The 16944-nt window shown below is 40.4% G+C and overlaps 1 protein-coding gene across 5 annotated transcripts in view; it reads left to right on the top strand.

Moving 5' to 3' along the window:
- fam13a (family with sequence similarity 13 member A) overlaps nt 1-16944 on the top strand; it is an 83431-nt gene that overhangs the window by 54289 nt on the left and 12198 nt on the right. For all 5 annotated transcript variants that reach the window (XM_053679880.1, XM_017463495.3, XM_017463496.3 and 2 more), the window contains 4 exons: nt 325-508; nt 2363-2427; nt 2953-2989; nt 14108-14219. In XM_053679880.1, coding sequence (XP_053535855.1) covers nt 325-508; nt 2363-2427; nt 2953-2989; nt 14108-14219 — 398 coding nt within the window. The remainder of the gene's footprint in view (nt 1-324; nt 509-2362; nt 2428-2952; nt 2990-14107; nt 14220-16944) is intronic.

Genomic DNA, 16944 nt, shown 5'->3' with positions numbered 1-16944 from the left:
AGAATAGCCCTGGTCCTCTGAGGTTGTTTGGCTTGGAGAAGGGACTTTGCTCTCCCGCTGTCTCTCTGGATTCACAGCATTGCTCCAGTCGATAAAGGGACTCTGCCAGGAATAGACTGTAAACTCAAGGTCAGAGACAAAACTGTTCTGCTCAGTCATGCCGACTTATCCAGACATAAGAGAAGGTGCAGACAAATATGCTATGTCTTATAAGTTACATTAGGGTGACTTGCTTGCCATAGTATGAGAGGAGAAAGTTCAGTCGAACGTGCTTACTGTATATTTTCAGCGCTTTTCTGAAAGCAGGTTGTGTTTCTTTCTCAGGAATGGCATTGATAAGGAGAACATCCCGTCTCGTGGGCTGAGCAGCAGTGCTAGCGTTAGCATCAGCACCACCGAGGAGAGTGAGAGGAGGCTGGCGTCTGCTGCTGATGAGGACTCCAGGTCCAGGAAACCCAAACAGAGCCCTACCTTCACCGAGCTGTCTCATAACAAAGGCTCACTCAGTGTGAGTACTGCTCTCCGTCACTCCTCCTGCACACTCCGTCTTTCCTCCGTTCTCATTCTTAGTTCAAACCTTGTTTTTGAATAGTCCCCGAGCAAATCCTTTTTCTCAGAAACCATCTCTCCATTCCACAGAAAGGCAAGGACTCAAGCCCGGTAATTGATGGCAGTATAGCTAGAGAGATCACGGGTAGAGATGTGGTATGTTCTAGAAAACGATGGGGGGAAGAAAAAAAACAAAACAGACAGGCTAATAAGCCCTAATTGTACCAGAAGCAGGGCAGGCTTTCCTGTGGAACGTTCGAGCGAAATTGCAGACAGCCTAATAAGGCTTCAATTACCACAAGCTTTTATGTGAAGCAAGGGACTGCTGAAGCAAAGAGGTCTTGTTGACATGTTTATAGGCTGGTATGTTCAGATCCCCGTACTGATCAGCCATTACATGCATCAGCTGCCATCAGAGACGCCCCGAAGGGAAAACTACAGCAGAGAATCACCACAACTGCTTTGGTCTGTTTTATGATTTATACCACATCACTGTTGAATTCTCGAATTTGATTGGTTAGAAACTGTTGATTCATTTTCTGTCACAGCTTGATATTAATGTGCTCGTTCTAATATGTTATCGTTTCTCTAATAACAAATTGTTCACATGTACTGGAATGCTAACACACTCACCAGCCACTTTAATAGGAACATCTGTACACCTGCACATATCTAATCAGCCAATCATGTGGCAGCAGTGCAATGCATGAAATCATACAGATACAGGTATAGAGCTTCTGGTAATATTCACATCAAACATCAAAATGGGGTAAACGTCTGATCTCTGTGACTTTGATCGTGGCATGGTTATTGGTACTAAATGGTCTGGTTCGAGTATTTGAGAAACTGCGGATCTCCTGGGATTCACACACACACACACACACACCACACACGTCTCTAGAGTTTATACAGAATAGTGCCCCCCACACAAAAAAAAAAAAAAACCATCCTATAGTAACTCAAATAATCACTGTTTACAACCGTGGTGAGCAGAAAAGCATCTCAGAACCGCACAGCACATCAAATCTCGAGGTAGATGGGCAACAACAGCAGAAGATGGCATCAGGTTCCACTCCTGCCAGACAGAAACAAGAATCTGAGACTATCATGGGTACAGACTCACCCACACTGGACAGTCGAAGACTGGAAAAAGGCCGTGTGGTGCAACAGTCCAGTTTCAATAAGCCCATGATAGATGTGCTGAGAAGGACAGATTAGTCTATGCTCGGAACAACTGTTTATCATTGCTGTAATGTAAGTGATAACAGGAACTGACTTGTCTCGTGGACGTTCCACAACACCGAATCTATCTATAAACCGTATAAAAATATGCAACGTGTCGTTCATTAATAAATGAAGCATTGCAAATTTTGACCAATCGCTGTGGTACAAGCGGAACAACACACTCCAGACCATGCTGTTATAGGAAAATAATCCTCCGCTTCGTATCAGACCACATTACACCACCGCAGCATGGATTATTTTCTTATAACTACACACCCAGTTGGGTTTTATTCCTTAATATTCACACATGAGCTCAATATTGACTTCGGAGTGTTGCGAGGCAGTCAGTATTCCATCCACACTACAGGAGGTTGACCAGCTTACTACCGAACAGTTTTTATAATTGTTGGGCAAAGCGAATCTACGGTATACAGCTACGGTATTATTGACTCAGAGAAAATGGCATATCTGTTAGCTGTTATGACTTAAAATCAGAAAATCTGTCAAATTACAACTAGCGAGCATTAGTAATTAGAGATTTGTTCTTTATTTATTAATTATATTATTATTATTTCTTTTTTTATTTCAGCATCACAGCTCACCCAAATCACATGACAGAAACATGGCAGATACTGTGGAGCCTACACATAACAGGTATTAATATTATAAAATATTTATACTACTGCTAGTAATTTAACAAGGCAACTGATTGCTGGATTGCATTTAATTGGACTGTTTTTTGAAAATATACCCACACACGTTTATCTGCATATTAAATTTTTTTTAATAACATTTTTTTTTTTTTTACATATCTGATCATTTATTTAGATTTTAAATCAAGATCGCAGTTCATTTGTTGTTTCCTTTTTGAAATATGTTGTTACCACTTCAATGCAGTGGAGTATTTATTAATGCAACACTTTTGGGGACTCCTAAGGCAGGGGATGCAGTGCTTTTTAAATCAGTTTTAATCTGCTTTGGGTGAAAGTTATCACGTTCACCGTGTCGTCTCAGATCAGCTGGGGAGCTGCTGAGACTGGAGTGAATTTGCAGAAGAGTAGCTTCAAGGAGCTTCCTGTTTGGTTTCGAAATACTTTCTCTTCTAACACAACTACGAATGGATCTGTAAAATAATGCCCTTTTTTTTTTTTTTTTTTTTTTTTTTTTAACTTGTTCCAGGGAAGCATGGAAAACAAACAACTCAGCTCATCCCAAGGTAAGCCCGTGCACTTTGTTTATCTTTTCTGTCCCTCCTTTGGTTGTCTTGGTGTCTTTGTGGGATTTTACACATATGAAGCAATCAGACTAAATGTTAGCGATCACGTTGATAGATGGAGACTTGGGTTTGGTTTATGCATATTTCTCATATCTCATAACAGACACACAGTTTAATGTAAATGAGCTATGTGCTATGGATAAGAATGTTCTCTCTGTGCTGCGGGGGTTTCCTCCGGGTACTCCGATTTCCTCCCCCAGTCCAAAGACATGCATGGTAGGCTGATTGGCATGTCCAAAGTGTCCGTAGTGTATGAATGTGTGTGTGAGTGTGTATGTGATTGTGTGCCCTGTGATGGACTGGCACCCTGTCCAGGGTGTACACCGCCTTGTGCCTGATGCTCCCTGGGATAGGCTCCAGGTTTCCCATGACCCTGAAGGAAGGATAAGCAGTATAGAAGATGGATGGATAGATGGATATATATATATATATATATATATATATATATATATATATATATATATATATATATATACTGTGCTGTGCATTAGTACAAACTTTGTTATAGATTTTTATTTTATGACTTCTACATTATTCTTGAATATTACTCTGCACCTGTATCTGTATGATTTCATACATTGCGCTGCTACCACATGATTGGCTGAGTAGATAACTGCACAAATGTGCAGGTGTTCCTATTAAAGTGGCTGGTGAGTGTGTTTCTGCAGCGAAATCCATTATGTTTTTTGTCTGAAAAGTGTCTCTTACGTAATATGCTGCTTTCCTCAATGACATACAAACATTCGATTTTATGCTGCAAAACTAATGTTAGGAAATCTAAAATGTTTTTGTACTGACTCAAAAATGCAGAAATCATAAGATGAAAATCTATAACAAAGTTTGCACTTAAACAAAATCAGGTGCTTTTGGACAGTACTGTGTATAAACACAATTTTATTTATTTATTTATTATGCTAAAATGTCCCTGTAGTCAGATGTAGCTTTCTGACTGGTTGCGAGTGTGGGAACATCCTGGTGCGGCCGACCCCTCACAGTGGTCCCACACCACAACCCATGTGATCCCGTCAGCTCTCACACACACTGAACTCTCACATTGCTACTTCTTGGACAAACACTTCGTACCCAAGTGAAGTGGCTTGTTTTCTGCCATCACCTCCTTCTTGTAGCATTGTTGTCCGGCCAGCTGGCATGCTCTCACACCAGCATCACAGCCATGACCGAGCCAGTCTGCTGTGGCACTGTGACAGAGCAGCTGCACCAAGGAGGTTAAATAAAACATGCCCTTACTCTGATTAGGCGGTTTGTATTGTTTTAATGAAAGAATTCTTTCTTAGGAATTGAACACGAATGAGCACATTTCTTCATCTTGTTTTGCAACTATTATTTTTTACCTGAATAAAAAACCTGTTTCTTTTGTGTTTTTGTCATTTCTACAACTCTGAGCTGCCTTTAAGGCCAACTGCAATTGACCCTTCTTATTCTTCTTCTCCTTCTCTTCTTCTTCTTCTCCTTCTTCTTCTTCTTCTTCTCTTCTTCTTCTTCTCCTTCTCTTCTTCTTCTCCTTCTCTTCTTCTTCTCCTTCTCTTCTTCTTCTTCTCCTTCTCTTCTTCTTCTTCTCCTTCTCTTCTTCCTCTCCTTCTCTTCTTCTTCTTCTTCTTCTTCTCTTCTTCTCCTTCTCTTCTTCTTCTTCTTCTTCTCTTCTTATTCTTCTTCTCTTCTTCTTCTCTTCTTATTCTTCTTCTCTTCTCCTTCTCTTCTTATTCTTCTTCCCCTTCTCTTCTTATTCTTCTTCTTCTTCTTCTTCTTCTCCTTCTCTTCTTCTTCTTCCCCTTCTCTTCTTCTTCTCTTCTTCTTCTTCTTCTTCTCCTTCTCTTCTTATTCTTCTTCCCCTTCTCTTCTTCTTCTTCTTCTTCTTCTTCTTCTTCTTCTCCTTCTCTTCTTCTTCTTCCCCTTCTCTTCTTCTTCTTCTCCTTCTCTTCTTCTTCTCCTCCTTCTTCTCTTCTTCTTCTCTTCTTCTTCTCCTTTTCTTCTTCTATTCTTCATCTTTCTCTTCTTCTCCTTATTCTTCTTCTCCTTCTCCTCCTTCTCTTCTTCTTCTCCTTCACTTCTACTCCTTATCTTCTACTTCTCCTTATTTTCTTCTTCTCCTTGTCTTCTTCTTCTCCTTATATTCTTCTTCTCTACTTCTCCTTATTTTCTTCTTCTTCTTCAACTATCATTTTCCCCTCACCCTCTGACTAAGTATATGGATGCAGACCCAGTAAAGTATTTTAATGGACTGAAGTGAAAAACATACTGTAGCAAAGTGTTTCATGTATTGGGGAAAAAAAACAGGCAGTAATTCAGAAAATAAGGTTTTTAACCCATGATCCAGCTCGGCTTCTGTAGTACTACGTCTGTTGTGGCTTATCCGGTCACGTGCATTTACGTCAACTGTTTAGCTAAAGGCAGCTTATTGGATCAGAAACCAGCTACAGGGCTAAAGACAATCAGTCAAGAAAGGGGAGAATTTTCACTTTCTTTTCTATTACCCTGACCTGACGACACACCGTGTACAAAAAAAAACAAACAAAAAAAAAACGTTGATGCCAAGAACAAATGTTTAAAGACAAATTGGCAGAAGTATGCGTTTATTTGTTTGTTTTCAAATTCCAAATGAATGTATGTGTCTCATCAGTTCAGAATCAGAGTCAGGTCAAAAGCAGTGTCATGAAGCACCACTGTAACACAAAACATAATGACTTTTTTACATCAGCTGTCTATTATTAATCATTAAGGGTTAAGCATTAAAAAGATAACTGCTGCCATCATGTTAGTTGCTCATCCAGATCTGGTCAAAGAATAGTAGTTAAGTCGTCTTTTATTGTCAATCGTCTCTTCACATACAGGTTTAATGTTGAAAATAAAATATAGTTCCCAAAGAATCACAGTGCTACAGTTAACATGTCAGACAAGAGGATATGTAACAGTCATAGACAGTGTAAATACTGATAAATACACACAACAGACAGTAGACTATACACGATACAGTAATCATTAAGCAATACAGGAAACCGAAATCACAGGTACGGTGAACCCCATGGCTAAAGAAATGGCATTTAATGAAAGGTTGGGGGGGGCTATGCTAATTTCCACCTCTGGAAATTTTTCATCAAAACTAGATCCATCGCATGGTAATACTGCAATCCGCAATTGTTCTATAATATCTTTTAAACAACAATTTGAACACTTTTAAACAATACAAACCGCACCCTTATACTAATTTATTGCCACCTTGTAAACTAGTTCCTGTCTAACCTCACTGTATTTACACACGGACACATACAGATACTGTGCATGCCATTTGCAACTTGATACCAGGCTACATTCCAGTGGTTAGAACACAGCGTCTCAACTTTGCATATGATTTGCGACCATGACAATAATATTACTGTACACACAGTACAGTGCTGTACATGCTGACAGCTACAGTACAAATACTAAAGACTCTTAGTGGTTAAGGCTCTGGCTTACTGATTGGAAGGTCGGGGGTTCAAGCCCCAGCACTGCCAAGCTGCCACTGTTGGGCCCTTGACCACAGCCCTTAAGCCTCTCTGCTCCAGGGGGTGCTGTATCATGGCTGACCCTGCACTCTGACCCCAGCTTCCTGACAGGCTGGGGTATACGAAGAAAATCCTGAACATCTGAGTTTAACGCTGACACTTTCATTCATTGAATTAGTATGTGAATATTTCATTAGGAGTAGTGAGGTCGTGGATTTCATTTTGCTCGTAATATACAAAGATAAAGATCTGCTAAGTGCATACGTAGTTTTGAAAGCATTGAAGAGCAGAAACGGTGTTTCCTAAAAATGTCAGGGTGCAAATTTAAAACAAATTTAATACTTTTTTTTTTTTAAATGAATGATGCATGCATTATCCAATCTTAGAAAAAATGGTTCTTAAAGGGTTCTTTATGGATTCATTGGATAATTAAGGGCCCTTGGAAGACTCCACTGTAGGGTTTAAGAGATCCCCCAGAGGCAGCTGAAAAATCCTTAAGGGCCATAAAAGGTTTACTTTCTTAGACTCTTAGCTCTGTCCTTGCCTCTATATTCAGTCTATAGAATATGATATTTTGCCGTAATGTGTTTTATTCTGTAGAGAACAATATCTATCTATCTATCTATCTATCTATCTATGTAGAGAGAGAGAGAGAGAGATGGATAGATAGATAGATATACACATGCACACACATACATACTTACACATATTTTACTAATAATGTACTTTTGCTGATTTTCAAACTCACGCCGTTTATGTGTGTGTTTATAACACTGTGGCAGTGTTCCAGGGTTGAACGAGTTTGTAATGCGAGTGATTTTCAGGAAAACGTATTTCGGGTTTTGCACCAAAGGCTTAATCAGAAGGCTGAGCTATAAAAATTATGACTGCACCCCATGCTAACAATGCATTTTAAATCAGCACACAGGGTTTATGGCACTTAAACCGTTTCTTGTTTAGAAAGGACACTGGATGGTTTCTGAGAAACAGGTTTCCATGGAAGGAATTAAAGTGACCCGTATGGTGTCCAGCATTTATTTATTTATTTGTTGTTTGTTTAAATAGGTTTCTTAAAAACCATAGGTGTATTGCTACTAAAATCCAATGTTTAGATATCTGTAGATGAACTGATACAAAATGTATTATAATGTAAAAATGTAGTTCTATTGGATAGAAGCTTGATTTAAGGAATATTTATTAATAATTAAAACTGTCAGACTGTTATGTTTTTGTTTTTTTTTCATTTTTATTTTGCCTGACATGGTCATGGTATCCAAGTGTGTCAATAATCTGAACAACACGTGGATATTTCAGTTTGTAGTCAACACTGACGTCTTGGTAAGTAAAATGATCTTGAATACAGTCAAATTTATCTAATATTACAACAAACGAAATATAAAATGAATTATATTAAACCTATTTCTAGATATTTTTACTTATTTTAAGCTTGAATTAGTATTATTCCATTGGTAGATAATTTTGCTAATTGTAAGCATTTATTTATTTATTTTTAGAAAGAAGCAAAAATATTTGCCTTGTGATAGAAATTTCTAAATCAGTCTTACTATATTCAAGATATTTTTACTTGTACTGTAACCGTGCTAATCCTGACACAGAGCGAAGGAGTGAAAATCTCATTAGATTAACGAACCTTGTACTTGATTGTATGCAGTGGTAATAAACGTTTATCTTATTTACAGACATCTGCAAGTTTTATTTATTAAACAGGGGTAAATTTATAAAGTTAACATTTATATCCTGAATTTCTATATTTCTGTAAAGCGGCTTTGTGACCATGTTAAAAGTGCTATACAAATGAAACTGAATTGAATTAAACCAGTGCGAGTATGCACAGAATTGAATGCTCCACTTCTCGTCGTGAGAAGGCCGCAATGCGTTACATACAGTTTAAAATTGAGGCTTTAGGCTCATGCTAACATTATGTGAAATGTAATATGTGGAGTTGACTAAACAGACGAAACTAACTGTTTGCTAGCACTTATTTATAAAACGTGGAGTCGGTGACCTTGTGTACATCAAATCGAAATAGTGGTCTAGATTAGATGTAATAGATGATGGATGTCTAATCATCTCACTATATATGAGTGCAGAGTGTGGGCTCTAACACACACAAATTCATCGCTGTAATGCAGTGTGAAGGCTCATCTACTGACAGTTTTTATGCTTTATTGATCAGTACTCACACACTAGAAGCACTGTGTGTGTGGGTGTGTGTGCACATGTCTAAGATCCCACTCTCTAAAGCTTTAGGCAGTTATTAGGGCAGTCGTCCTCGTGGGAGATTCGGACTGAACTGGGTTACTTGTGATTATGTAACTAGAGTGAAGAACCGCAGCACAGTCACACACTTTCAGATAAAATCACATAGTTGCCTCATTCAGAAATCAGCCTCGCCCTTACGAGCTGAAGTGATTAACTGAGTTCTGTTTACTGCTGATTTGATCTTGTACTGTTTGTTGTTTTCTATTAAGCATCATGTAAAGAATGTGGACTGATTGAATTAACTCTCACGCGCTTCCTATTACTAAAAACAACCAGCACTGGAGACTGATTAAAGGCTGAATCTCTCATACTCGAATATTTACATGAGAATGACGCCTGTCTGGATTGATTGATCAGGCCACCACCTAAATATTCCGAAAGAAATCCCATCAGTTAAAACCTGTTTCTCAGAAACCATCTTTCATCCGGAATCTTCCAATCAAGAAATAGTTCAGGTGGCATAATCTCTGATTTAAGAAGCATTACGTAATGGATTATGGTAGTAAATGCTGTATACTTGGCTCAAGTTGTCTCGTTTTATGTGCCGGATAAAAATATTTTATGGGACTGACCTGCTCTTTCACCATGTTTACGTCATGACTCAACATTTTGGTGGGAATTAAGAAAATAGATATGAGAACTGCTTCTGGTTAGATCGAGGCATTTTACTGCCTACCAACAGATGTTTGTGTACTGCTAGCTTTGATGTGATTTATTTATGTGTGTGTGTGTGTGTGTGTGTTTCTGAATTGTCAGGATCAAAATGTCCTGATTATGAAGGAAAACCAAAAAAAAAAAAAAAGGTGCAACCTCCTAAAACTGAAAGCATTTTTTGTGGTTACTGAAGTTAAGGTTAGAGCTAGAAAATTCCTATTAGATATGTAAGGAATAAAACACTTAGGGTGTGCTGTTATAGGAAAATAATCAACAAAAAGGTGATGTGCTGAGGCCCGGCACAATGTAGAGTTTCTATTATCAATCCTGGAGTTGATTATTTTCCTACAGCATGCAAGTAAGCGTTTTATTCCTTTTATACGGCAAATCTGCCAATGATAGATTTTGTTCTTGATTAAAGAATCTCATGTGTTACTTTTTATCAGTTTATAGTTGCATGTAATCTTGTGGAACATTTGGAACATGGCCAGAGCCATATCGCCCTGCAGTACTCTCCTGGTTTCCCGTTGAATCGAACCATTGTTGAGCCTGGCCAGTACCTGGATGCAAGACCTCCTGGGGAAAAGGTTGCTGCTGGAAGTGGTATTAGTGAGGCCTGCAGGTTGTGCTCAACCTGTGTGTATCCTAATGCCCCAGTGTAGTGACGGGGACACTATACTGTAAAAACAGCACCGTCTTTCAGATGAGACGTTAAAAAAACGAGGTCCTGACTCTCTGTGGTCATTAAAAATCCCAGGACATTTATAATAAAAGAGTAGGGGTATAACCCCGGTGTACTGGTGAAACTCCCCCATTGGCCCTTCTCCATCATGGCCCCCTAATAATCCCCATCTCTGAACTGGCTACATCACTCTCTCCACTCCATTAATATCTGGTGTGTGGTGGGTGTTCTGGTGCACTATGGCTGCCAACAGGTAAATCATCCAGATGGATGCTACACACTAGTGGTGGTTGAGGAGACCCTCCACCTCCCCACGCTATGTAAAGCGCTTTGAGTGTCTAGAAAAGCACTATATAAATGTAACTGTACTGTAACATAAGTAAAATCTCACCAGCCTCTCTATCTATTTTTTTTTTATTTTTTTTTTAAATAAGATGAAAAAAAGCACTTGTCATGTTACAGGGAAAGGGCACAGTGGCCTCGCACCTCCGAGGTTGGGGGTTGGGGGTTCGAATCCCGCCTCCGCCCTGTTTACCCTGTGTTTTGGGGATTTCCTTCAAGTACTCTGGTTCCCTCCATCAGTCCAAAGACATGCACTGTAGGCTGATTGGCATTTCCAAATTGTCCGTAGCGTGTGTCCATAGTTGTGCCATGCAATGGGTTGGCACACAGGGTGCCCCCCGCGTTGTTCCCAGAGTTCCCGGGGATAGGCTCCAGGTTCCCCCATGACCTGTGTAGGATAAGCCATTCATGGATGGATGTCAGAGAAATGGGAAAGTGTAAAGTCGTCTATCCTGAAGATTTCTCATGCTGGAAAACTAAAACTGATTCTTTGAAAGAGCTGACACTGGAGGCTCCTTCTGTAAAACTTCATATCAATGATTATATGTTTTTCTTTGTTAAACAATATCACATTTATTTATATATTTTTTTCCTTTCATTAGTCTTAGATTATGTGGAGAATCTGTTCTACAAGTTCCAGTCTAAGTTGCTAAATGATAATATATTAAAACGAGTGCATTAATATAAACCTGTGATTTGAATTACAGCCGAAACCACCTACAGAGTTGCTGGTATAGATAGTGAATCAGTACCTAATGTTGAGAATTCAGTACCCCTGTGGAATATACGTAATGTCACAAAAACAAACGTATGTGCGTGCATGTGTTTTAATAAGAACCAAGTGGCATGTTACGGTAAACAATAACAGGAACGCGAACAGGAATTTTCCGTTGCTGGAGCTCCGACTAGGTTTAGCAGCAGCAGCAGCAGATGGCGTTTGCACATTACTCACTCTCCATGGAGCGTGATTCACTTGTGTGTCAGTTTCAGCATCCATACAGCTGCCAGATCACATTCAGGCTCATATTATGGTCAATATCAGGATGCAGGTAGAACGGTCTGTACCTCAATCACTGTTAACATGCCAGAGGTGCTAAACCCATGATTGATCAGCTTTAATCAGCTTTTATGGACCACAATATGGAAGTATGAGTAATTTCTGATTTTCCAATATCTACATGCCAGAATTTCTCCACTTGCATTCTGAAAAGTGGGCGGGGCTAATCTTGGGTAACGTGTAAGCTTGAGCATGACCAATCCCAAGGCTGACGTTGCTTGTTCCACCATGTGTTCACAGTTTGAACAGGCTCTTCAGGGTTCTCCAAGTCTGTGATCATGCACGGTTTGGTTTTAATGCCGAACAAGTCACGTAGCAGTACGATAGGATGATAGTCAAGGGCCGAAGGATATCTATCAAGCATGCTCTTTAGAGTATTAGGACCACACACACCCATTAGGACAGTTCTCAGATCAGACTACTTAGTGCTGTTTACATTATGGGTTAGAAAACGTTATGAGTGACTTGATTAGAGAATTAAGCTTTTTATATACACATACATACATATACCCAGGTATATATTACACATACCTGGGTGTGTGTGTGTGTGTGTATATATATATATATATATATATATATATATATATATATATATATATGAGAAACAGACAGCTGGTGCTGCTTCCTGGTAAATTGCTTGCATTTGTTCTCAGATCTGTCTTATTTTGTTAACAGTATTAAGATTTATCATATTCTGCAAGGGGTATGCAAACTTTTGGGCACAACTGTATTTCTGTACGATTACACAGTATTTGAATTAGCAGCCATTTTAATTTCCACTTGTCCTGTAGCTAATGTACAGTATAGTATCCATCCTGCCCTGTGTCTTCAGTGTTGCACTTACAGCATCCTTCAACCGAGCACTATTTGAGTGTTAAGTAGTACAATGTATATAAATTCTGTCATGATGTGATAGGTTGAACAACATAAATATGACAGGATACCTTAAGGGTTCAAAGGTTACAACGGGGACAAAGATCAATTCTGGGCTCGTTTTGACAGAGAGGAATTCCTTCTGCAGGTTGACACGTGATTTCTCCGCTACTCACACCACAAAGTTAAAGTTACTGCGTCAGTTACAGAGTCGGGTGGATTTAGGCTACAGTAATTATCTGATGCCCAGCCCTGGAAGTGGAGAACTTACTGTAAGTGAAATAGATCTGTTTTCGGGAACACATCTGGGGTCAAAGAACAGGTTCAATGTGAAAACGCTCTTAAAGTGCTTTAGCCTTATGTGGCAGAAGAAACAATATTGGTTTTAATGGAAAATGTAATGGTCCCTGTGGGTCTCTACTGGTGATTTGTTTCGTTATATTGCTGGTATGTTATGTCTAGCGGATACTATTATATAAGGACCAATAATTGTAATGGTTTTAATGGTTAACAGCAGATAGTTTGTAAAGGGAATTTGGAGTGAAAACCATTAGAATTTGTTTGATGGTTTCTTGGGGGGGGGGGGGGGGGGGGGGGTTCCAGCAGGGAATGTTCTAGTAGTTTTAGAACTGTAAAAATACAAATGTTTTTGTTGTTGTTTTGTTTGGCTTTGCAACAATATAAATTACACTAATGAAATGCTTTATCTGATATAGTAGGTTTAAAAAAATAAATAAATAAATAAATAAATAAAAAAAAAACCTTCCAAAGGCATTATGTTGCCTTAAACAGCGGTGTGTTTCGTAGCACTAGATCAGCTTATCAGCTGTTAAAAGTCCATCAGCGTGAGTGCTTGGGGTTTGTACGATGCCGTATCAGTAATAGCAGCCGCAGTCAGAGGGCTAGTGGTAATGGAGCTCTTAGAGGAGCTTGTTGTCATGCAGTCAGTTATGCAGAGAGGGAAAGAGGGAGGAGAAGCATTCCACATCCTTACTGCACAGCCAGGATCTGCTCTGAAAATAACCAATCCCACGCCTTAACACTGGAAGTCTGGGTGTGTATGAGTGTGTGTCCATGTCATGTGTGTGTCTGTGTGTGTATATGTGCATCTGGTTAAAAGGACAGACATGTCCATCATGCACTGCCTACGTTCGAGCACGAGTCAAAAGCGGAAAGCAAGAGCATTTCGAAAGAGGGAGAAAATGAACGAGGGAGTGATGGAATAAAATCCAAAAGAAAAGAAAAAGAAAGGGAAACCTCTATTGTTTCGTGGTCATGTATGCAATAGCAGAAGTTCCTGTCAGTCGGATTGCGTGCCTTGCGTGCTCAGTGTGTTCTTTTTATCCTGCTCCTCCTCCCTTCTCCTTTTTCCCTCCTCCCCTCTTCGCTTCTCTCCCGCCTTTTCCAGCTACTGAGACAAACAAGTGTAGGGAGGCTCAACAGGGAGGTGTGTGTATGTGTGTGTGTGTGAGGCAGATGGGAGGATGTTTTTCTGCTCAGGACAGATCAGCAGGCAGGGGTTTGGTGTATAAGCCCCGCCCCCCCTCCCCACCCTGCCTCATGGGCTGGACTACAAGGAGGCAGCACTCCACTGAACTTAAGGAGCACCCAGCTCCTGCTCTGCTGTATTTTACATTGATCTCTCACTCCTTTTCCATTGCTAGACGCCTGCCATGAAGATCCAGGAGGCCATCAACGGCCCGGAGCCTTCAGACGGCTGCGAGGACGTTCCTCGACTGGACCTGTCCGCTCTAATGGAGGACAACAACTGGGGAGGTCAGTCTCTCTGTTTTTCTGTCTGTCTCTTTCCTTCTCCTTTTTTTTTCTTTTTTTTTTCTTCCTCCTCTGCATGTTTTGCTCCTGCAGCACATGGGTGGCAGCTGCAAAGCTTGTGTTTGAGTGATCAGGTTACATTGCTTTGGGTCAAGTTTTTATTTCATGGGAATACAATACGGTGACTTCTTTTCTAAATGAAAGGCTTTGTTTTGCTTGGAGTTTCAACAGTTTTGTGTAAAAATGTTGGGATTAATTAGAGAGATTGGAGCGGTTTCTGAGATCTGGAGTTTATTTAATCCTGCATTTGAAACCTCATGGACATTTCAATGAGACTGAATTAGTATCGTGCCAGGCTGTTCCTAGTTTTTTTGGGTTAAAAAATGAAATAAAATAAAATTTTATCCTCCATAGCATAGTCGTACTTTTGTGCATGTGTAGCTTAACCATTTCATCACGTTCTCAGTTGTGGATCTGGTTTTTTATTCATTTTGTCTTTATTAGATACAACATACTATTCATTTTGTGCACAGCATGCAAGAATAATAGGAATAATAACAAATAATCCCACAAACAAAGTGGGCAATGTGACAAAAATATCACGACAATCTTGAAGATATCCGCTTACTGTGACATAATTAATAATGATATAATATCGTCATAGTACCAATCCTTAATGCAAAAAAAGAAGCTTTAATATTGTGGATTATATCATATTTATGGGCAATACACAAGAATACATCTCTCTCTCTCCCGCTCCCTCTCCCTCTCTCTCCCTCTCTCTCTCTGCCCCCCCTTCTCTCTAGCTGTGAAGGACACACACACACACAGAGACAAACACAGACACACACACACAGATTTTATGGGCAATACACAAGAATGCATCTCGGTCTGTCTGTCTGTCTCTCTCTCTCTCTCTCTCTCTCTCTCTCTCTCTCTCTCTCTCTCTCTCTCTCTCTCTCTCTCTCTCTGTGTGTGTGTGTGTGTGTGTGTGTGTGTGTGTGTGTGTGTGAAGGACACACACACAGACACTCACATAGATTTTCATAGAGATTGAAGTTTGTTTGGAAGAGAGAAAGCACTGAGTGCCTTCCTGATTTTATGATCACTGTGGAAACAGATTAAACCGGGTGAAATATGGGGAAATCAAGCACTCTTATTTCTAAGGTCTAAACATTCATACACACACACACACACACACACACACACACACACACGCCTTTCTTCCTCTATGCAAACTAATTTCTTACATTGCTGCCAGTTACAGATGTGCACAAACCTGCACACACACACACACTCACCCTCTCTGCCAAGACCTTGTCAGTGTGAGTCTCGCCGAACAGTGGTAATATTCTGCAGTGTCTCTCCGTCTTCACCCCAGTACAGACATAGTTCCTGTCTCCTCACTGCTACCCAGAGCTGGCCTGGCTGCGAGAGTTGCCAGATTGAGTCACTTTTACCCTGCTGCAGCTGCAGCTTTTTGCTTTCTCATTTCTCATATTTTGAGCTTTTACCAAACAGCAAAATGGTGCTGTGTACAGAAGGACAGTTTTTACAGACAGAGGGCACACTCAGATTCTCATCCAGAGATGCCCCTGAAGGTTAGGCATGGTTTTACTGTGAGGTGGTTTTTTTTTTTTTTTTTTTTTTTTTTTTTTTTGGGGGGGGGGGGGGGGGGGTGTTACATCATCTGCATTTTAAAGGAATACTCCAATGCTTTTCAGTTTAATTTCAATCTTCTACAGCTATAGTGTGTGTTTGACAAGATTCTCCACATGATTGTATTGAGCAGAGAACAAACCTGTACTTGAAACTATTTCACAATAGAAGCCTACGGCTGTGTAGGAATCAATAAACGCTCATGCAAAGCGCTGCACAGAGACTTCTAGCCAAGGTGTTTGTAAATCTCTGCACTTATACAGCGCTTTTTTAACCTTAGCGGATCTACAAAATCACTTTACACTGGTTCTCATTCACACACACTCGCACACCACTGGCTGCAGAGCTGCCATGCAAGGCACTAACTTGCCATCGGGAGAAACTTGGGGTTCAGTGTCTTGCCCAAGGACACTTCGGCATGTGGAGTAACGTGGGTCAGGAATCGAACCGACAACCCCACGATTAGTGGACAACCCGCTCTACCACCTGATCCACAGCCACCCCAGAATAATCTGTCCAGAGGCAGAACTGGAGGGGGAACTACTTTTTCAAAGGGAGGAATTTGTGTTACAGCCATAGCTGTGTGGCACATGGGTACCACAAAATGTTTGGAAAGCGTCAAGTTAGAGAAGACTAGCGCCTTTATAGTTTTGGTGAAATGGGTGGAATAATCTTCAGTAAAATCAAGACTCTATGACTCTGGTCAGAGTCATAGTGAATACGGAGTCTATCCCAGGAACACTGTGTGTGTGTGTGGTGGGTATACACCCTCAATGATAAGACCATCCATTTCAGAGCTACCATGCACGCATGCACGCGTACACACACACACACACACACACACACACACACACACACACACACACACACACACACACACAGTGTAGAGTAGGCAATCCACATCCAGCATGTTTGTGGGACGTAGAAGGACTAGAGAACCCGGTAGAAACCCACAAGGACACGGGGGTGGGGGGGTGGGGGGTGGTAGGGGATGCACAAACTCTGCCAACACAGTAACCCAAGCTCCGGATCGAACCGAGGAGATGTGAGGTGGAAAAACACCACCTAC

Source organism: Ictalurus punctatus, chromosome 3 (assembly GCF_001660625.3).
Source record: "Ictalurus punctatus breed USDA103 chromosome 3, Coco_2.0, whole genome shotgun sequence".
In the NCBI taxonomy this organism is placed as follows: domain Eukaryota; kingdom Metazoa; phylum Chordata; class Actinopteri; order Siluriformes; family Ictaluridae; genus Ictalurus; species Ictalurus punctatus.
Note: the sequence above shows the minus strand (reverse complement) of the source record. Positions and strands in the feature narration are given on the sequence as shown.